This window comes from Zingiber officinale, chromosome 5B, assembly GCF_018446385.1.
Source record: "Zingiber officinale cultivar Zhangliang chromosome 5B, Zo_v1.1, whole genome shotgun sequence".
NCBI lineage: Eukaryota > Viridiplantae > Streptophyta > Magnoliopsida > Zingiberales > Zingiberaceae > Zingiber > Zingiber officinale.
This window is the reverse complement of record NC_055995.1, coordinates 136,004,780-136,027,398: the sequence shown is the minus strand read 5'-3', so window position 1 is coordinate 136,027,398 and position 22,619 is coordinate 136,004,780. Positions and strand designations below refer to the sequence as shown.

Sequence of the window (22,619 nt, the reverse complement as noted above, 5' to 3'; positions counted from 1 at the left end):
GAGGACCTGCTTCCTTCGTTGTAGCCTCTCAGGTATTCGACGTTTTGTCTAGCTCGAGTTGTCTACTGCGTTGCGTATTATTAGGCCCTTTCATTTGATAACATGAATTATTCTACTTGCTGGGATCGATTCAAATTTCAAAGTTAGTGTTCATCTACAAAAGAATTTAACTTGTGCTTGACTTTGAATTTGCCCATTTCTTGCATCATTATGAATGTGTCTTCACATCTAGCCATTTTCAAGAAATATGTCTACCAATTCAGTGTTGTAAGATTCTATTTTCACCTGTGTCTAGTGTTTTAATCATTCTGTCACTTGAATCTTAAAAATACAATGCCAATATAATATACAATTGTTATGAGTGTGAATCGAGATGAAATATATATTAATTATCAAAACAACAAAAAAAAAAAAAGTCCTACAATTGTTATGAGTGTGAATCGAGATGAAATATATATTATAAACAGTAAAAAAAGGTCCTACCGGGATTCGAACCCAGGTCGCTGGATTCAAAGTCCAGAGTGCTAACCACTACACCATAGAACCAGTTTTTGATTGGGAAATATAATCATTAATTAAATAAATAAATAAAAAAATACACAAATACACAAATACACAAATACACAAAATTCAAAAACTACTAAGCTAGGTATCATACAATAATAGTATTATAATAATATATTTATTATCATACCATACCTTTAATCTCATGAGTCTCAGGAGATGTACGATTTTACAGATAAAGGTATCCTTCAAGTCCAATGAAATACAAAATTATTCCATATGATCAGATAACTTAATTAGGTATGGATTGTCCCTCGGATGGGTCTAATGGTTAGCACATGAAATATTATCATAATGAGGTTTAGGGTTCAAATTTCAGTAAAATCAAAATAAATATCTCCTTTATGTGCTAGTCACTATTTCAAATGTTAGTAGTCGTTCGTGATTTACCTCTTCCGTATTGATCTTGGGATGGGTTGATGGAGACGTTGGGACGAAGGAATTCACCTTTTGCCACAAGTAATTAGGTATTGGCCAACTGCAGTTATTTGATATTTTATATGATCTTGAAATAATTGCAACTATAATCCTGATTGACATCTAGAAAAGAGTTTATGAGCAAATACTAAGCATTTTTTAATTAAATTATGATTTCTTTGCTCAGAAGAAATGAATGCTTCTGGATTAATCTTGACATTTCTCTCTCTCTTTCTCTCTCTCTCTCTTCAAATTTCCTCCTGAAGTAATCTTCCTTCTTAATTCCTTTCAGATATAGGAAGTGTATGACATAAGAACTCATCACGCACCACAAGAAACACAATAATTAAATTCAAAGGTCTGCGTCTCAGAATATCTGTTCCTCCGTTTCAGAAATATTTATTCTTTTTGGCTGCCATTTTTCCAGCAAAATCACAATCTCTGATAAGGACTGAAGGTGAAGTTCATGCCCAAGTTTCATTTTCATGAACTGATTGATACTCTGCATTTTAATGCAGATTTCTTGCATCATCATCAAATGAGTGCCAATTCTCCAATTTCTTTTTGGATTAAACAGAGAAAGAAAACATCATGCAGAAGATTGGAGGAAGATAATGAAAAATAACAGGAAAACAAGAACTCAGTTCATCTTCAGCTTTCCTCTCTGCGACGACGATCGTCTCATTTGAACTGCCTGAATGCTGAATTCAGCCTCTTCACCACGTCCCTAGCCGACATTGAAAAGGCCTCCTCGATCTGTCGACCAACACAGACATTCAAAACCGCGAACTATGATTGGGCAATTACTTACGAACGAGCTCGTCGAGCTTTCGATCGGAAACTTGCCTGAGACGCGACGGTGATGTCGAGGGAGTTGCCGGGGAACGGTATCACGCTGGTGTTCACCACCGAGAGGTGGAGCTTCTCGATCTCCGACAGCGTTTGAACCAGCACGCCCTTGCGGTTCTCGCAGTGGATCTTGATCAGGATGGACTTGTCGCAGACTCGCGCCTCGATCTTGGGGGGTAAGAAGCAACTTCGCCGTCGGCGATCGTCTTTGAAATGGCCATCGTCGTCGGATTCGTCTTCGACGCAAAGCTGAGTCTTCCTCACCAGAACTGCCGACTCGATGCTCCTCTTCGTGATCTGGTCTTCGAGGTTCATGACCTTGTCTTGGAGCTGCTTCAAGTACTTGATCGCGTCGCTGAGAACTGAAGCTTTGTCCATCTTCACCAGACGAAAAGGGCTCAAATCATGACCCAAAAAACGCAGATTGGAATAAGAACAGCTACCTTTTTCAGACCAGGAACGATGGCCGAGAGCTCGATAAATCGCTGGCTCAGCTTCTCCCTCCGCTTCCTCTCCGCCATGATGTGTTCATGGTTGTGCGCCGACGTCCTCTTCGCCGGGGTGCTTCTCCTGGAGCCATTGCTGACGGAGCCCTCAGCCGCCTCCTCCACCTTCTTCTTCACCACGCCACCGTAGAAGCCCGAGTGGCAGATCGGCGAATCGGGCTTCCCGAACGACAGAATTCTCGGAGCGGAGGCGGAGTTCTGGTCGGCGGCGGTGGTGCAGGAGCTCCAGCTTCTGGTCCTGAGCTGCTTCTTGGGCCTCTCGCAGTGGCTCTCGGAGGACGGACTCTGCTCCGAGCCCTGTCCCAAAGCCACCTCCAGCTGCTGCAAGTCCCATCGGTTGAAGAATCCCTGATCCACGCCCTGCACAATTCCGCACTGAAATCGTCTAAAAATTAGATTTTGGGAAGCAGAAACCTAAAAAGATTGGATCTTGAGTCGGTGCGTTACCATATCAGAGTAGCATGGAGATGCCATGGCTTCTTCCATGGTTGAGGAACACAGACAGATACAGTCACAGCTTTCCTTTCTCCTTCAGTTTCCAAATATCAAAGGCACTTTTTTTAATTTCAACAATTAGGATTTTGTCAAAGTTACAGTAATATAAAAATTATTAATCAATCAAATAAATCTAAAAATAGAAAATTTTTAAATAATAAAATAAACTCAAATCAAGAGCAAATCAGACTGAAGAAGAGTTCTACCCAAACTAAAAAAATAAAATAAAATCAACTCAACTCAAGTTTTAACAACCATTTGAAAGACTTAATTCATTTAACACTCAGCTTACATTTTAAAAAAATCTTGAACCAAATAAAATTTGCCTTGACTTAACTTTTTACAGAGTAATATTGATTAACTAAGGAGTTGTATTTGAAGAACATGCCAAATTAAACTTAAAAGCGTAATTATTTAGCAATAATTGTTTGGTGCAGTAGTAAAAAAAATATATTTAGAAGAAGTTTAATTTTATTTCCCCTGGCCTACAAAACAAACTCAATTGATATTTTATTGAGATTAAATAACTCTCGGTTAAAACAATATGTCCTTCAATTATTTGAGAGAATAGCACAAAATCTCAGTCATCACAACGGAATCAGCATTTGAATCAATCAATCAATTAATTAGTTAATTAATTAATTGAGAAAGGGATATGCAATTGACCAATTAATTAATTAAAGTATTAATGGAGGTAGAAGATGAAAAGAAAAGAGGGGGAGACAATCTCGTACGGCTTCACGTGAGGGGCAATGTGCCATGTCTCCCGATGACATTAGACATTAGGGCACGAGCCTAATTCACCCAACCAACTAACCCTACCCCACAATTATTTCGGCTATTACCAGCCAAAAACTCAATTCACATTCTCACAACCATAATTATGGAACAGCTGCAAGTATACAAGTGCAGAAGTTATGATTCATAGGTATTTATAACAAGATGTTAACATAGATTGATTAATAAATGTGGTTATCTTCTCAGGTAATTTTTTTTTTTTTTGTTGGTTGATTGTCCATTTTTTTCTCGGTATTATATATCACGGTAGAATATTTAAATTATTATCCAGATATTTATAGTTCGAACTCTAACTATAACATTGGTGCGGTGATAATGAGGGGCTCCACCCCGCTACCACGGTGGAAGTTAAAGTCAACGCGGTCAACACATAGATGACATCAGCCAGTCGGGCGAAGCATGTCCTGACCGAGGAGAGGTCTCAGACCTGTCGCCTCCTTCAACACGGGGAGAAGACAAATAACTGACGCTCAAGGGAAACGATGTGCAGAAGCCGAGCCGATTAGCTACCCCACTCGGCCAGACAACATAGCTTGATGTGGGCAAAGTTCAACTTCGGTCGAGCGGCTACCCTGCTAGGCCTGACAGCAAGCCTCGACAGTAATAAAGTGGAATTTCAGTCGAGCAGAAACACACTGAGGAATAGCGGGGTTTTGGCCGATCGGACGTGGCACCAGAACGGCGGAATCCCGGCCAAGCGATCAACTCGCTCGGCCTAGCAGTACACTCCCTCTAATATCCAGCAACATCCTTTTGGGAATTAATGTTGCTGACACTAGGCATGGGCGGCCAGAAGATCGTACAATGGAAGTTTACACTGTCACTTCAGAGATATGCTCGATTCATTAAGATACTGTGTCAAGGGCACTTTACTGACAAATCTTTTCAGGGAAACTTTGAGAAGCGTGCTCACCTCGGGGAGCGTGCACGCGCGTTATAGGAATTCTATATAAAAGGGGTCCAAGCATCGCGCGACGTAGGTATGCGATATTCATTGTTTGTACTACAGTCTTCTTGTTGCTCCACTTTATGCTTCATCATCGGTAACTGATTTAAGCGTCGGAGGGCTAACACTGAGGACCCCTTCCCTGGCTCGGTACTGACGTAGTTTGTGTTGCAGGTCCGAGCGAAGTCCACAGGAGATCAGAGTGAGTGCCACATCCCCAATTTTCCGTCTCTTCGACTTTCGGACAAGATCAAGCGTATTTACAGGAATTTTTCCTCTAAATGAAAGCACAATTAAAAGATGCTGGACTTTTAAATAATTAGTCGTCGCGTGTGCTTCTCGATTTACCTTAATGATCAATAGAAAATTTCTACAGGATCAGGATCAGATCTATCACTCCAGAGATAATAAATGACACTAACTTAAAGTTAAAGTATGATTATTTTATAATCTATTTCTAAATTACACGAGGAGAGATGAATTACAAAATCAATTTATAGACTACTGTCAAATCAATTAAGAAATTAGAGATATTTTTTTAAAGATTATATGTCCAACTATAATCAAATTAATTGAGATTATTACTTTTTTATATATAATTCATTTTTAAGTTATATTAAGAGAGGTGAGTTACAGAACCAATTTATAATCTACCGTCAAATTAACTAAAAAAATACTATAAAGATTTTTTTTTCGAGATTATGTGTCCGTCTACATTGACTAATGTTGATTAAAAATTAAAAATTCTTATAAACTATAGTTATTACAATATATATATATATTGTTTATTATTTAGATTTGAAATATCTACGTTATAATAACTATATAACTATTATAACATCATAAAAATAAAAAATAATTTAAGAAAGTAAAATATAAGATTAAATGAGACGCCATTTTGGTCGTAAATCGACGCCCTTTGATGCTTCCTACAAAAAAATGCTCAGTTAATTTTTCATCCTAATATTTTTATTTCGAATAAGTATGCTCTAAATAGTTTTGATCGACTACTCTCAGTTATAGTAATTTTAGTCAATTTTTAAAATAAATTTGGACTAAATTATTTTTTTTTACTAATATTCGAATGTTAAAATAACTTTAACTAAAATTATTATAAAGGTATATATATATATATATATAAAAGCCTCCTTTTTATTTTTTTTTACCGTTTTTCTAAACCAAACACAAATTCAATGTCTAGAACTCCAAAGACATGAATATAATAATCCAATTATCCTTACTAGATTAAAATTAATTAGCATTATCATAAAGGTCTAACTAATTATACAAGTAAAATAATATGAAATTCATCAGAAACCTTATCTCTTCCCTCGTGCATCGAATCATCTGCTGACATTGAAGCCAACGTGTAAAACATGTACTAAATGACCACATTTTTTATTAAAAATATTTATAAATTAATATTATTGCTTAAACCAATAGTTCATAAAAAATAATATTTTTTCCAATCAAATTATACAAAATATTTTTACAGGACACTATGCTCATAAAATCTTTATTATTGAAAATTATTTAGCAAACAAAATATTTTATTCATTTCAGATTTTGAGGAATGATCTTAAGCCATTATTTTAAGTGCATAGGCCTTATCAAATCAATTCATGCTGACGTGTCATAAGATCTGCAGAGACGTTGTCTAGGCATCTACATGGGAATCCAAAGACATGGGGACTGATTATTTATTTATTTATTTAATAATATAATTAAATATGTTTTTGAGGCAAAAAAGTGTAAACTGACACTAGCAATGATGTCACGCATCAATCAATTATGATTACATTTCGAGATTAATGAATAAAATTGTATTATTAATTTTTAACTAAAAAAATATCCAAATTTAAATACTTTGAAATAATTTTTTTTTCAAAAACATATATTAAGTTTATTTTTTAATAATGGTAATCTAATTCATACTTGTTGGATATGATCGAATATTACATCTCATAATATTTCGTTCCACTCAATAGATGAGATAAGTTAGATTTATTTGATATCAAAGCTAAATTAAGCAGATCCTTTGTCATTATCTGATATTAAAAGATTTGATGATCCATTAATTGGACTCATCTGCTTAAGAGATCAAAGGAACTAATAAAGGTTCCTTTTAGATTAAATATGATAATGATTAAATTATAATAATCGTTAACCATTCACTTATTTAATTAGCTTTGTGAGATTGCACCACCAATTAATTAAGCAAAGCAATTATTAAACATAAAGTAGATGCATTATTATGCAATTTATTTTCCGAAAACTTAGGGAGCCACATGAACAAATATTTAAAATCACATAAACACATACACACAAATGAGACCAGATTACGATTAGGACAAAAAATAATCTAAAATTAGCACATGAGCATCTGATATAACGACTCATGTGTGAGTTAAGTTTCATCGATAATTAACATCACATAATTGAATTGTCCATCTATTCAGATGGGCAAATAATAACAAATTATGTTAAATAAAATCAAATCAATAAATTTAAAACTATTAAGTTCATAATATATAACTGTGTTTATATAAATTAGCATATTAGTTAATATGTTGTTTTTTTGAAGGTAGTCTCTCTCTGACAGAACTAACCAAAAAAATTCATTCACAACGCAACTTGCCTGCATGGAGCCTGAAACACCATGATCATCCATCAGCAAAACTTGAGGGATCCAATTAAGGCAGCATGGAAAACTTAACCAAGATAATCCTAATAAATTAGTACATTAAAACATAATATTGAGATATACTCCTGTTAAAACAAGTTACCTATATAGTAACACAAGTTGCAATTGTTTGAATCCCTCGTGTGTTGTTGTTTCACCAATGATCATCCATCAGCAAAAATTGAGGGATCCAATTAAGGTAGCATGAAACAATTAACCTAGACAATCCCATTAATTAGTACATTAAAACATAATATTGAGATATAATACTGATAAAACAAGTTACCGAGTGACATAAGTTGCAATTGTTTGAATCCCTTGGTATTGTTGTTTCACCAGGGGTCCCCAACCCCATCACTGCCTGCAGCAGGGACAGCTATGGCGAAAAGAAGGCAGTTGCGGGGGCGGGTGCAACCCCATCACTACACCTCATGGGGCTCTGGAAAGAAGAGGTAGCCAAGATGAACAGTGGGGACTACTGTGCTGGGCCATGTTTATTAACCTGTGTTTCCCACCTTCCAGCTCTACTGCTCCCTCTTCTTTACCTGCAACAGTGGATGGACTTGAAGGATATCCAAGAGTCTCTTCCCGTTTTAACCATGCCATAAAACATCAATCAATGCTTGAAATCATGGTCACAGTAACTAAAAATTTAAATATGCCCTTCGCAGCCTAAGCACATGATAGGAAAAGTATCCATGAGGAATAGAAGAAAGATAACACAAATTTCTGTCCTTGCGATAGATAATTATCCCTTTACAAGTCATCTACTGAATCTAAACCAATATCAAAGGTAAAAATTAGAGTGTTTCAATTCGTCCTTAAACGATTAGGCATCTTTACAAAACAAGCTAGAGAAGCTTCTGTAATTTCCACAGTGCAAATCTATAGATACAATCATCAAGAGTATAAACATGCTTAGTGATATTTTACACGGAGAAAAAGCCAGCTAATGGCAACAGGAGCTAATAGCAACTTGTGATGTCATACATCTTCGTCATCTTCATCTTCATCTTCAACTTCATCGAGCTCAATAATATTCTCATCTCCAGCAGATTTACCATCGTCCTGATATTGATTCCAAGAATCTGCCAAGAATCATAAGAAAGTTGCATTAATAGTTGTGACCGATTGAATTATGGAGAAATTGTGAGTCCATTGCAATGGTCCGAACACAAGCCTGAAGATGCATGGGAGCAATGATTATAATGAGAGCTACATTTTGATTACAGAACTGAACAAACATACAAAAAAAAATTCAGTTATACTGCCAATTTTGAATGAATTCATAAAAAGAGAGAATCAAGTGCAAGAATCAAGGAAATGCAATGATAGTAAGAATCAAGTGCTCCAAGACAATGGTAGCGCTAGATAGCAAGAAAACATCAATATGACATAATTTGTGTAGATTCCTCTACGTGATGATTGTTGTTTGTTTTAGCAATCGTGGGCTTGTGCGATTATAACAATGAAATAGACAAATATCAAGGAAAATACAAGAAGAAATTTTTGACAATGTTGCACAATCAATAATATGTTATTCAGTAAAAAAAGTGGAGGGCTACACGAACGAAGCTGTTCACAAGCCTTATCAGGTCAATACCACCTTTCGCATTTAACAAAGCACATGAAAATGATGTAGTCACTGGTCAAGGCAAAAATTATCACAGTGCTGAAAGCAACTCTTTTAGTAGGCACATTTCTAAGAGTCGAAAGTCTTATGGGTTGATAGGTTTTAGGGGGAATCTGAAACAATTGGCTAATTATTGCAGTTTGGGAGGCCTCTGATAACAGAGGATGGCAAGGCACGTTTCTTAAGATGCACCACAAAGGCCAAAAGAGTTGTACAAAAGGACAGAGAGACATTATCTGCAGAAACTGCCCTTTATAATACATTTTAATAATATGAACAGACTCTTATCCACATTTCTATTCAGAAGCAATATTTAAATATTAGAACAGAAAAAATTTATTCAAATCCTAGTGACACTTCTTCAAAACAAACTAAGTCTTTTTTATACAAATTTAGCTAACAGAGTTGTGCAAATAAAAAGGAAAGATAGAGAAAAAGCACAATATTTCAAACATCTGTAAATACCTCTAGAATCAACAGTATTTTTATTTTGAGTTGGTGTATTGGTCTCTACAGCAGTATCAAGAAGATAAGGGAGCTCTAAAAACTCCAACAATGACTCTGTCTGGGGGTTCCGACAATGTCCTGCAATTAATGGAAGAGCTTGAACATCAATAACCTCATAATTTAGCATAAAAAATAAAAAAGATGGTGCCAGATATTTCAAAAGGTTTTAAGGATTAATATATAAAACCTTTTCATGCAATCAGAGATGTGTAAATATAATGAGGGGAAAAAACCAAGCAAATCATAAAAAGGCCAAAATGGAAGCGGTCAAATGTAAGCAGATTACACTGTTGCATCTAGTAATTCTTCAGAGTCATTTCATACTGCCAACAATAAGTGGATTGAGTGGAGTTGGCTCCATGAGTCAATTAATTAGCAAAGTGTTAAATCATCAGATCCAGTATATAAGGGCAAAAGGGTCTACAGCGAGGACAATTGTTTGCCAAAATCTACATAAGACAACAAATTGGTAAACAAACTTGCATCACACACACTCGATTGGAAGTGATTAAATACATAAATGTGAAAGAAAAACGACATTATTTTAAGTTTATTATCTTCAAGGTCACACAACCGAGGTACTACACAGGAGAAAAAAGAGACCAGAGTCCACTGACTCCAAGTACTCTTTGACCTGACAGGAAACTAATTTTTTAGCATATTGTCTGTGAGCAAGAATAGGAAATCATGCCCAGAATATGATTCTATATAACTCAAATCACCATGGATGCATGCATATTAACTTGTAGGATCAATTTACATTTTATGAATAGGAAAGTGCATACATAATATTAATTCAAATACTAGCAGACTCAAATTGAATCTTTTGCATATCTGACCATAGTCAAAAGTTGAAAAATCAAGGATCCTGTTATTACCTGTAGTTGATCTGTTGTTGAATGGCTGAGAAGGGTGAAAAGGTGCAACAGTCTGCACAAAATCAAATGGTCTGGCTCCTCTGGCATTTAGTTTATTTCTCACCCACTCACAATAGATTTGTTTGTCATACTGTTCAGACCTGCATGCAAAATGACTGTGATAAGCTTTGCTTACTAGCATAATATAATGTGCATATGAAGCACGACTAATAAACAAAAAGCAATTCCAACCTAAAGCGAATAGATTTTCTGCTCAATGGAAAGACACTATTAAATTTTCTTGTTATCGCCAGCCATTCATCATCATAGTGAATTTCATGAGGTCCTGAGTTAGAGTTGATATCAATAATCTATCATAGAAAATAAATTTAGTTATTCAATTGTTTTACATATTGCACAATAACATGGTGAAATAAACATTGAAATTCCTACCTGTAAAAAACTCCGACCTGGAAGGCATTTGTCAAGGGCTAGGAACTTTGTTATAGAATCATCCTCCTTGTGCTTAACAACAGCTGAAAATTTGCAGTGAAGATGAGCTGAAAACCAATACTGAGGCTTCAGTTGGCTCAGCAGCTCTGCAGCAGGCATACTACCAAGAGTTCTCTTCTCGATCTGAGGAAAAATTACAACAGTCAGATTACTTGCATGAATTGCAATAGCATCAAGACCATCATATAAAATGTGTCATCCATCCATGTGGAATATGGAAATCTCAATAATTTTACAAATTACTAAGTTTCTTATGAAGTAAAATGAGAAAAAGACATCTTCATTATGATAGATCTATTCATGATGAATAAAGCAAATATGGGAGTTGTGAGATAATTCTTGAATATCTTGCATACGTTAGCTGGAAATGCTTTGGATATTTGGCAGGTAGAGTGGCTGTGATGATGCTTGAATAAGCGTTAGATTCTTGCATGAAACATCATTGCTGAGAGACATTTTTTTGAAAAAAAAAATGCAAATTTTAAAAAATATGCTTTACAATCTCAATATTAAATAATATGCAGATATGAATATCTGTCTGGAACTTTAATTCAGCCTGATCTAGATGATTGAAGTTGATCCACTGAAATAAATTGATGAAGTTAACAGTCCTGATATTGACTTCTAATACACACACAAAAAGGTCATGGCACAATCTTTTGCTCCTAAAACCAGATAAGCAATATATATATACAGAAAATACAAACTGTACTAAACATGTGACAGATGCCATGCTGTGTAAAGCTATTTTCATTTATAAGATTAGGAAATTATAGAAAAAATATGCATGAGAACTAAAATATACCTCTTCTTTAAAAAATGGTTTGTGTTGAACAAGACGCTTTGAGTTTCCATATTCATAAATACCAACAGGCCAATCATGCGACATGAAAACATCTATTGGGTCCTTAATTTGCTTGAGCTTCATTACATCATATTCACGAATATGATACACAGACCGAAGATCCCTATCAGTATATGGAGGTCTCTCAAAATGTCCTGCTCAGAAGGTACATAATCAGAACACACAAGGGAAGCATCATGAATAATTATCTTATTTTGCCTCAGATAAAGTAATCAAATTGCTCAATGTAACTTCAGGCTGAAAAAAATATTGAATGGGCAATCAAATAAGTGATGGGAGAATGACATAGAGGCTGTCAAATTTCAAAACACCAAATAAAACAGAAGGCATGATTAACACAAAATAAGTGTGTGCGTAAAATGATTGAAAATTATAATAGACAGCAAGTAATGAAACGACTTTTTCGCTTAAAGTACCAAAGAAAATAGAACGCATGATTGGCACAAAATAAGTATGCATGTAAAATGATTGAAAAATAGACTTGCCTAGATGATAATGTCCAGACTTATAAATCCCAGAGAGTCCACCGATTCTTATGTTGCCAAACTTGATTACACCAGAGTAGCCCAAGAAATAAATATTAGGTGCAGCCCATCCACCATAATATCTAGCAAACAAATATCAAGAAACCAATAAATAGATGTTATCAATATTCATATGATATCAAAAACAAGAATAATGATGGGCCTGAATGTTATCACATGGCAGACTATTGCATCATTAAGAAGTTACAATGTAACAATGCATATAAAGAAAATTAAAGCCTTAGGTGACAGCCAGAAAGAAAGGAGGGGGAACGTAGGGGCTGAAAGAATAAGAGAGAGAGAAAATTATTTGGATGGTAAAGGAGAGAAACTAGACAGAAAATTTTGCGTTCATAACATCCAAATGAAGGTAGCAAGCAAAGGAGGCTTCATCAGTGGTCAAAGAAACACAATTAGTCTTTGAGAAGGGTTGTGGATTTTTATTTTGAAATATTTCCCTCTCCCGCATAAGTTAAAAAAAAAGAAGCAAAATACCTATTTTCCCTCCATTACCCATTCCTCCATTTTTCTATGCATACCTTCTCTCTTCCCTATCTCTCCAATAAGAAAAGTCATAATTATGAAAAAGACTTATTAATTTTAATAAATGAATGGAGACTTGACAAATTGAAAATATGTCATTTGAATTGGCCTAAATTAACTGACCATTGTTACAAAATTGATCAAATCCTTTTCATAGTAACAACCCTTGCAAGATAACCTTTTGTATAAAAAAGAAAAACTCAAAATGATAACATAACCTGATCTGATGTTTAGTTTTAGTTTACATACATGATACAACTACACAAGTGTTGTGGGTATTTGGGAGTTTTAGTTTCCACCAACGAATCAGCTTGGTGTAGATAATAACATTGTCAGTCCTATGAGATGTGACATATAAACTATCAAACATTTAACAGTGTGGATCATGCAATATATGTGGAGCACTTAAGCATTGATACATGTGCATTTTGTCTCATTTTCTAAGGTCTAAAACAACTTTCAAACATCAAAATGATACATGTGCAAAAGCCCTAATGAATTATCTAACCAAGTACAAACCATTCCACATATTCTTTTTATGCTACAATTAAAGCAAAAGAAAAATAAAAAAATAAATAATGATTATATGAGGGAAAGAGACTCACAATTCCCATAAGTAATTTGATGCTTCATGGTTCCCACCAATGAATATAGTTGGGACTGGAGCTACTGCTTGCCCAGAATAATACTTCCAAAATGAATTCATACTTCGATACTTCGGTGGGCAACTTAAGCTTTCAAGATCATTTTCATTTCTGACTGCCTACACAAAAAAAAGATTAAGAGGTATAAAAGAAGTGAATTGAGACAAACAAGAGGAAAATGTAATTTGCTTTCTTTGGGTTGATATATGTAAACTCGCTTGAAAGATTTGTTTTATAAATTAAAAAAATAAAAATTATATACAGTCAGTAGGCCTTGTTAGACTGATACGAGGAAGAAGTGCATGTGCTCTATTGCAAATAATTTCCTACTATATCAGATTACTGTAATTCATATGCAAGAATTGTCAAATATCTCGATGATTAGGTAATAAAGCCAAATTTGATGGATAATATGTCAACTTAATCTCAAACAAAAGAAGTATCTTGAATTTCACTATTGCAAAGACAAAGTGAGGATAGGGTCCATTATTTCTCAAATATTGCCCCAAGAGAGGGTTGCTTTAACCATTCAATAAAAACAACAAGGGGAGAAAAATACTTTGCATCAAATTTTTGTCCATTCATGATGTCTTAAGACTAACTAGTAAGGTAATGTTATCCTGCATCAGTTCAGTTTGCAACTAGGATCACTCTATAGCTAGTTACCTCCTAAGTAAAAGAGTTGGGGATAAGAATTTCAAATGAATGATGGCTTCTATTATTTTTATTAGTGTCCTAAAAAAAGGTAATTTTGTAGTTTGTTAAGACATCAGGTAGATTGAAGCTACTTTATGCTATCCAAATCAAATACAATGCGCCCAAAATTAATTAAAGGTCAAATTCAGGAAAGAGTAGAAATCAAACGGCAACCTCCATTAAGAGGATTTTTAACACGGGTCAATTGTATTGTCTTCAGGCGTATTTATGATTTCTCCTCTAGGAATAAACTTACAACACCTAAAATATATTATGCTTGGTTTGGATCATTTTGGCAGATTCATATTAGCTTGTAAGCTTATGCATAGTTCGGTAACAAGTATTGGTTAATTCAAATACCTGAAAGTCGCCGCAACAAAGAAGAAGGTCAATCTTCGTGTTCTCCACCTGCTCGATATGCTGAATCGTGGCGTAAACCTTATCCAACTCCCCGTGCAAGCATCCTTCCACCGCTATCTGTTACCGCGGCAGCGCGAATAGGGAAGAAAATAAACACACACACACACAAATCGATGCTGAAAAAAACGAATTCAAGTCAGAATAAGGATTAGGGCAAAGTGCGACTGACCTTCATCGTTAGATGGAGCCTAGTGTACACGACTAGCGTGTTGACGATCGAAGCTCAGCGGTCGCGATAACGAGGATTGGTCAGATCTGAGTTGCTGCGTCGAGGCGGAGCTGCGCGGAGGCTGGCGGCGACTGCGAGCGGCGGCCGAGAGTAATATAGGGCTTGCGAACGCGGACGATGTGACGGTGAACCGGGGCAGATTTTTTCGGAATGGACCGAACCGATTTCGTTTGTTATTTTTGTTCGTGAAATTTTTTTATTTAAAAAAAAATCTGCAATTTTTTGATTTAGGAACGAAAATCGAGCTTCAAATTTAACAAAAAAACAAAATGAAGGGCAAAATTAAACTCCTCTTATTGTTATTATCATACAAAAGTGCCCTATTTTAAAAAATAATAATAATATCAAAAAAGATATTATTTTTTCATCCTAAAATATCTCTATTTTAGCACTGTCATCTTAATTTTAACCAAAATTATTATAATTAAAAAAATTATTTTACTATGGATAAATATTACTTAAATATTTATTAAAACTAATCTAATTCACTCAAAAGTAATTTTGATAAATACTATAACTGTTATAATTAAAGTAATTTTGATTAAAATTATTTTGGCATTGACATAAAACTACCCCATAAAATTAGGGCACTTGACGAAGCTTTTAAACTCCAATCAGGCAACCTTCTGACAATTAATTATAGTTTTTGGACAGTTTATGGGGGGGAAAAATCAAGTTTTTAAGGAATCGCCATGATCAATTTAAGGATAAACTGCAACATAAATGCATTGGGAAGCATATTACATCTGCTCCAGCGGAATTGATATTGAATTTGTAACGCAGTATGCAACCCGGAAAAACGGAATGTTTTGAGATCAGGAGCTTTCTGACCTGAGAAGAAGCTGCGGATGAGTTCCAGGTGCGTCTGGCTTCTAGGGTTGGACAGGAGACTCGCCAAAAATGACGAGGAAGATCTAAGGGAGAGAAAGAGGAGAGTTTTGAGTTACCTGGAGTAGAACTTGAGGCGGCGCAGCTGTCTCGAGGTGCTCATTGTTGAGTTTTGAGTTTAATTCAAATTATTTCTTTACTTATTGTAATGTGTAGGTATATGCATTTAGTTTCACATTGTTAAATAAAAAAAATTAGAAGACCTTATATATGGAACACTTCCATCCTTGTTTAGCAATGTTAAGGGGACTTATATGTATGTGTGGGCCGAGGTCAAATCAGGTGGTTTCGGAGGGTTCGAGCCGGAAATCTATAAATCGGGCATGATCATTGCTCGCAGGGGGTGCAAATCCCTAACTTGTAGGCCTCGCGCTTCCAGATGGTCTGGTTTGTTTTTGCCAGTCTCTGGTTTGGTCTGGTTCTTGGTTCTGTCCTGAGCGTGAGAAAGCGCACTTGGGTTTGGTCCGCGCGTGAGGAAGCGGCGCATCTGCTCGCGTGTCAAGAAGCGGAAGCGACGCACACTTTGCTTCGTGCACTGCTTCAGAGTGTATAAATACATTGTCTCTGTTCCTGGTTCAATACATACCAAAGCAGTCTGCTTTCTCTCCTTCCCAGCTCGTGGGCCTCGCACTTGCAGGCGGTCTGGTTTGTTTTTGCCAGTCTCTGGTTTGGTCTTGTTCTTGATTCTGTCCCGAGCCTGAGAAAGCGCACTTGGGTTTGGTCCGTGCGTGAGGAAGCGGCGCATCTGTCCGCGCGTCAAGAAGCGGAAGCGACGCACGCTTTGCTTCGTGCACTGCTTCAGAGTATATAAATGTATTGCCTATGTTCCTGGTTCAATACACACCAACGCAGTCTGCTTTCTCTCCTTCCCTCTCTCTGTGTTCTTCCTTACCGAGAGTTTGTCCTGAGGTTTGGTTTATAGCGATCTGAGGTTGAGTCCGAGTGCGACGTTCGTCTTGGAGTGCACCTACGGACGACGTGAGTAGTTGTCGAATCTTGGGAGAATTTTGCCGGAAAACCTCTACATCGTGGGCAATAATAAATTCTCTAAAAATAGTCGGCACACCGATACTTCAACCGGAGATATATTTTCTCGGCCTCTCTTTTATTTACTTATTTATTACATATTTATTATTTTAATGTAATTTTATTACTGTTAGTGCTCTCGTTTAAACAACACTCATGACGACCACCACGAGGATCACGGTAGCCGGCCGCCGGCCGCCGGCCGCACAAATGCAAAATTTGCCTTTTTTATCGCGCTTTCAGTTTCTGTTTTTGAAAACATAAAAAATGGCCAACGGTGAGATCGATCTGTGACCGTCGATTTGATATGCCCGCCCGCCCAGGGTCTAGGGCTTTAAGTGCTCGTATCCGTCCCTGTTTCTCCCGAGGAGCGCCATGGCGTCGCTTTGCAGATCCGCCGCCATGGCCACCGCGAGATCCGTGGTGGAGCGCACCAGATCCCTGCTCTCGAACTCCACACCGTCGCGTAGAGCTGCCTCAACCCTGAGGAGGTGAAGAAACTCCCCTCCAGTGCACTTGTTACAAAAATTCCTTCCTTTTTCATACCTTCAACTCTTACCGTGATTACTTCCGATGAGAGCTCGTCAGGTCCATGGCGCCGGCACTGGGAAGCGTCGAGTCGCTGATGCCGCTTCACAGCGCCATTGCATCCGCCCGTCTCAAGTCTTTCATCGCTGTCGATTCTTCATGCTGGAGTTGGCTCTCCCAAGGTATCAGCCTTGAACATCCTCGAAACCGTATCAACATGTTAAATCTTTGTTTCTTGCCCTACATACGAGCATTTGCACTTTCTATTGGGTCTTTCCTTCCACAAGGTTTTGACGTCGGAAGAGTTGCCATTGCCTTGATTTTTATTGAAAAGTTGGAACTTTTAGTCTTTAATAATTTTGGTGATAGGTCTAAACAAGCGCATCTGACCATGGCTTGGGAGAGTGCAAGGGTGGGTGGGAAGAACATTGCATATTTGCATGTGAGGAATTCTAAATCATGATTTTTGTGGAAAAGAACATGTTGTTGTCTCATTCGTTTCCATGTTTTTCTATAATTCTACATATGATATTTTGGAATGGAATTGATAAGGATTTTAATAGTTATTCTGAAAAAATTGGATTGATGGGGAATTCAATAGGAATCTATAATCCACACTAATTGAGAGATCTTTTCCATCCCTATGTTTTGTCTGTCAGGATACGGTTAGTAGTATGCAAGAAAAATGTTTACAATGATCAAACATTCCTCCGAGCAATAGACAATCTTTGCCTAGTCGATCCAGATTCCAGCCTGTGCATTTCTTACAGACTTGGATAGAGTAGCAATAGGTTCTCCTATGTGTATTTCCTGGAATAGAGTAATAATTTTGTAACCGAACATAGGAATGATTATTTTATCGAAATTATAGCAAATAAAACTCATTTGTATGAACTTATTGCACCATAAGAGTAGACGAAAGAATCAAAATTATAGGTTTCTGTTCTTTCTCTGCCTGTAACTCTGTTTGGCAATGGTACTAAGCTTATTGTAACTTATTACAGAATTCTAGTGGATTGTTATATCTGTGCTAATCTTATTTTGTTCTTCTTTAATTTCGGTATAGGACGTTCTTTGCCTTTGTGACCAAGGTGTGCCGGTGGCTTCATGCTGCACCGGTTTTAGATTCTCAAGCCTCTGCTTGTTTGAGATAATAAAAAAAATTGTATTGATACATTTCTATTCATCTCGATCCCCTGATGGATTTAGGTGTGGTATATGCTTCTGGATTGTGCTGTGTTCTTTGCATAAATAAATTTGACAACACCAGTTATTGCAGCTTCATCATTTGTTTCATTTCGAAAGTGTGCGCTCTTGCTAGGTTTATAAAATGGTTTTGCAGTACCGTAATTGATTCAACAATCATGATGTAATATTCACATTGTTGGTTAGCTACTAAGAAAAATATAAATTCGATAGTAATTCATCAATCTGAAAAAATTATAAATTTCTTATATCATTCTGAAACAGAGTAACAAGTGATATATTTACTCGGTTAGATTAAGATGACTATAGTCAGTTATCTCGTTTCTTCAGCAACTCGATCATCTCACTCCGCAATAAAGTTTGCTACCTGTCAAAAATTAACCTTAACTTCAGTTTCTAACAACAGTGTCACAGATCACAATACTTCAAAAAAGAAATAGAACGAATACTACCAAAATTTAAAAAAAAAAAACAAAAAAAAATTGCTTCTGTTTGTTGGGAAAAAAGATTCTGAGCCAGCACCACTGAGCCAATGCAACAAAACTAAGCCTTCACCAATTGTAGAAATTATAGTAATTGTAATAGAACTAATTACACTAATACAATAATTTATAATTATATCAATAAATAATGAGCATGCAATAAATGTTAATAACAGTAAGGGTTAAAAAATTGTGTATCTCCGGTCGAAACGTCGGACGTGCCGACTGTCTTTAGAGAATTGATTGCCGCCCACGGTGCAGAGGCTCTCCGGCAAAATCCTCCCAAGATCCGACAACCGCTCGCGTCGCTCGTAGGTGCACTCCAAAACGAGCGCCGCACTCGGACTCAACCTCAGATCGCGAACCAAGCCTCAGAACTCAGAAAGAAGGAAGAAGAAGTAGAAAGCAAGGGAAAATGAATGCTTTGCTTTCTGGAGTGAATTGAGAAGGAAGTGAGGAAGTGTATTTATACACTTGAAGCAGTGCAGAGGAAGGGACACACACTCACGCGTGGATGCGTTGTTTCGCATCCTCACGCGATGCGGACAGAACCGAGGACCAAAAACCGAAGTCCGCGTCCCTTCCTCACACGCGGAACCAAACTCTGGTTTGGTTTTGGTTCAGATCGAACTAGAACCGGAAACCAAACCAGCAAAAACAGACCGGGCCGCCCGTGAACGCAAGGCCCACAGGCTGGGGATTTGCACCCCCCCCCCCTGCGCGCGTTAATCGCGCACGTGACGCCCGGTTTATGGATTTCCAGCTCGAACCCCCCAAATCCACTCGATTTGGGCTTGGCCCGCGCATGCGTGTAGGTCCTCTTATCATTGCTAAGCAAGGATGGAAGGGCTTCCTATATAAGCCCTTCCAAGCTTCTCCCCTTAGCAATGTGGGACTAAAAATGCTTTTGAATTTAAAACAAAATTCAACAATCCCCCACAAATTCAAATCATTTTTAGTCAAAAACAAAGATATGTTCTGAGGCTTGGTTGCAATGAGCTTTCAGTGAAAATACCTTCCGGTTTGAATTTTCACCTAAGTACACCAATCTTATTCACATAGGTTTGAAGAGAACAGAGTCTTGATCTTAAACCTTTTATATGTGAAGATCAATTGGTAACAACTCATCACTGGCGACGGTTGAATCCTTCTGGGTTGGTGCATTACGGTCATGCCACCGAATCTTGTTTCATAAGTGCTAAGGAGAGTTGCCTAGACCCCCCACACTGCGGCCTCACAGTTACACTTACATAGGTGAGTTTTCCAAGGATGTACTGCAAGCATCCTGTCATTAAGACCTTGAACTCATTAAGAGCTCGTAAGCTCATCCTTACTAGCAGTCAAGCATCTATCCAGGGAAGAGACTATGAGATTACATCTCAATCAATTTGATGCTTACGTTTCACCCTTATAGCTTGTTTGTACCACATTGAACCTACTTTTTGGGATCTCCAATCAGATCGGTTGGGTTGCCGCTATAGATGAAACCAGGACAGGCCTCAGTCCCATTCCCTTACTGGATCTCTTGATTTTCTTAGAATCAAGTCCTTTAGTGAGTGGATCAGCAATATTGTCTTTTGAACTTACAAAGTCCAATGACACCACTCCAAGAGATACTAGCTCACGAATAGATTTCAATCTTATTCGTACATGTCTCTTCTGTTTCTGGTTATACTTGGAGCTTCTAATCTGAGCTATTGTTGTTTGATTATCACAGTGCACTGAAATAGAAGGTATTGGCTTCATCATTAAGGGAATTTCATAAAGAAGACCCTTAAGCCAATCAGCTTCAGTTACTGTGGTATCCAAAGCACATAATTCTGCCTCAGATGTAGAACGGGCTATAATCGTCTGTTTAACAGACCTCCAAGCAACTGCACCGCCTCCAAGTGTAAAGACATAACCAGTAACGCCTTTACACTCAGCAGTGTCAGCTATCCAACTGGCATCACTATATCCCTCCAGGACTGCAGGGAATCTCCCATACCACGAGCCCAAGGATATAGTGCCTTTCAGATATCTGAGTACTCTATCTAATGCATTCCAATGCGTTCTGTCCGGACAGCTGGTAAACCTGCTCAATTTCGATATAGCAAAAGAAATATCAGGTCTAGAACAATTTGCTAAATACATTAGACTACCTATTATTTGTGAATATCTTAATTGAGACACTGCCACACCACTCTTATTCTTGTGGAGAGTTTTTGAAGGATCATAGGGTGTGACTACAGATTTAACTTGGCTATAGCCATATTTCTCTAATACTCTCTCAATATATAGTGATTGAGAAATTACTATTCCATCAGTTGAACGAGTCAACTTTAGCCCTAAAATCATATCAGCACAACCCATATCCTTCATATCAAACTTACCACTTAAGAGGGCCTTAGTCTCATTAATAATAGAAATGTTAGAACCAAACAGTAGAATATCATCTACATACAAACATAAGATAATACAATTATCACCTTTCATTTTAGCATACACACATTTATCAGAGTCATTCATTTCAAAGCCAAATGATAATATAGCTCTATCAAATTTTTCGTGCAACTGCTTTGGGGATTGCTTCAAACCATAAAGAGATTTGACTAACCTACAGACTTTGTTCTCATTTCCAGAAACTACATATCCCTCAGGTTGATCCATATATATCTCTTCTTCAAGATCTCCATTAAGGAATGCCGTTTTGACATCCATTTGATGGACCTCAAGATGATATATGGACGCCAATGCTATTAATACTCAGATTGTAGTAATTCTGGTAACACGAGAATAAGTGTCAAAATAGTCAATTCCTTCTTTCTGTTTGAATCCCTTAGCAACTAGACGGGCTTTGAATTTATCTACTGACCCATCAGGTTTTAGTTTTCTTTTAAACACTCATTTACATCCTATAGTGTTACACCCAGGAGGTAAATTTACCAACTCCCAAGTGGCATTAGAGATAATAGAGTCCATTTCACTTTTAATGGCCTCTTTCCAGTGTTTAGCTTCAGGAGAAGCCATAGCATCTCTATATGTCACAGGATCACCTTCTATATTATAGGTGATAAAGTCCTGGCCTAAATCCGTAGACACACGTTGCCTCTTGCTCCTTCTTGGTTCTGTATACTCACTAGATTCATCTAGTCTAGAGTGACTTGAGGAAGGTGTACCTACTACGGATAGTGGGACCTCTACGGAAGAAGGCTCATTTCTAGTAGGAATACTAGATTGAGGTGTTCTCGTCTTCATAGGAAATATATCCTCAAAAAATGTAGCATCGCGAAGTTCTACAATAGTATTTGCATCTATTCCAGGAATTTCTGATTTAATAATCAGGAACCTATATGCAATACTATTTTGAGCATAACCTAAGAAGATACCATCTACGGTCTTTGGACCAAGTTTTTTCCTTCTGTGTTCAGGTACTAGTACCTTTGCAAGGCACCCCCACACTTTAAGGTATTTCAAACTTGTCCTTCGGCCTTTCCAAAGCTCATATGGGGTTTTATCCCTTGACTTCATTGGGACTCTATTTAGCACATGGCATGCAATGTATAGAGCCTCCCCCCACATAAAGTTGGGTAATCCAGAACTGCCTAACATGGAATTAATCATATCTTCAAGGGTTCGATTTTTTCGTTCTGCTATACCGTTGGATTGAGGACTATATGGAGCAGTTACCTCATGGATTATACCTGTATCTTGACAAAATTTTTGAAACAGGTTCAAGGTAAATTCTCCACCCCTATCAGACCTTAACCTCTTAATAGTTTTATCGGTTTGATTCTCAGCTTCAGATTTAAAAATCATAA

General features: G+C 37.1%; 3 protein-coding genes and 1 non-coding gene across 6 annotated transcripts; 1 reads left to right on the top strand and 3 right to left on the bottom strand.

Moving 5' to 3' along the window:
• Positions 1-474: 474 nt before the first annotated feature.
• Positions 475-546, bottom strand: TRNAQ-UUG. The gene has a single exon. It is a non-coding gene; the product is annotated as a tRNA-Gln (tRNA).
• Positions 547-1,520: 974 nt separating this feature from the next.
• On the bottom strand, positions 1,521-2,915 carry LOC121986201 (transcription factor bHLH25-like). Of its 2 annotated transcripts, none has more exons than XM_042540056.1 (4): positions 2,784-2,888; positions 2,274-2,696; positions 1,828-2,208; positions 1,521-1,737 (listed from the first exon to the last, which is right to left on the bottom strand). In XM_042540056.1, exons 1-4 carry the CDS (start codon positions 2,820-2,822, stop codon positions 1,663-1,665), a joined length of 918 nt encoding a protein of 305 aa, XP_042395990.1. In that variant the 5' UTR covers positions 2,823-2,888; the 3' UTR covers positions 1,521-1,662. The 2 variants fall into 2 exon arrangements, with proteins under 2 accessions (XP_042395990.1, XP_042395989.1); XM_042540055.1 differs by having other exon boundaries at positions 1,543-1,737; positions 2,274-2,711; positions 2,784-2,915.
• A 5,060-nt stretch (positions 2,916-7,975) lies between these two features.
• On the bottom strand, positions 7,976-14,788 carry LOC121986200 (lariat debranching enzyme-like). Its single transcript, XM_042540054.1, has 10 exons — positions 14,630-14,788; positions 14,401-14,517; positions 13,306-13,463; positions 12,119-12,240; positions 11,574-11,767; positions 10,709-10,891; positions 10,508-10,626; positions 10,277-10,416; positions 9,357-9,476; positions 7,976-8,346 (listed from the first exon to the last, which is right to left on the bottom strand). The coding sequence occupies exons 1-10, from the start codon at positions 14,633-14,635 to the stop codon at positions 8,243-8,245; spliced, it is 1,263 nt and encodes a 420-aa protein (XP_042395988.1). The 5' UTR covers positions 14,636-14,788; the 3' UTR covers positions 7,976-8,242.
• Positions 14,789-16,872: 2,084 nt separating this feature from the next.
• LOC121987910 (protein NONRESPONDING TO OXYLIPINS 2, mitochondrial-like) lies at positions 16,873-18,415 on the top strand. 2 transcript variants are annotated; one of them, XM_042541613.1, is made up of 4 exons: positions 16,873-17,094; positions 17,192-17,313; positions 17,501-17,573; positions 18,198-18,415. In XM_042541613.1, exons 1-3 carry the CDS (start codon positions 16,979-16,981, stop codon positions 17,518-17,520), a joined length of 258 nt encoding a protein of 85 aa, XP_042397547.1. In that variant the 5' UTR covers positions 16,873-16,978; the 3' UTR covers positions 17,521-17,573; positions 18,198-18,415. The 2 variants fall into 2 exon arrangements, with proteins under 2 accessions (XP_042397547.1, XP_042397546.1); XM_042541612.1 differs by lacking the exon at positions 17,501-17,573 and having other exon boundaries at positions 16,885-17,094.
• The last annotated feature ends 4,204 nt before the right edge of the window (positions 18,416-22,619 follow it).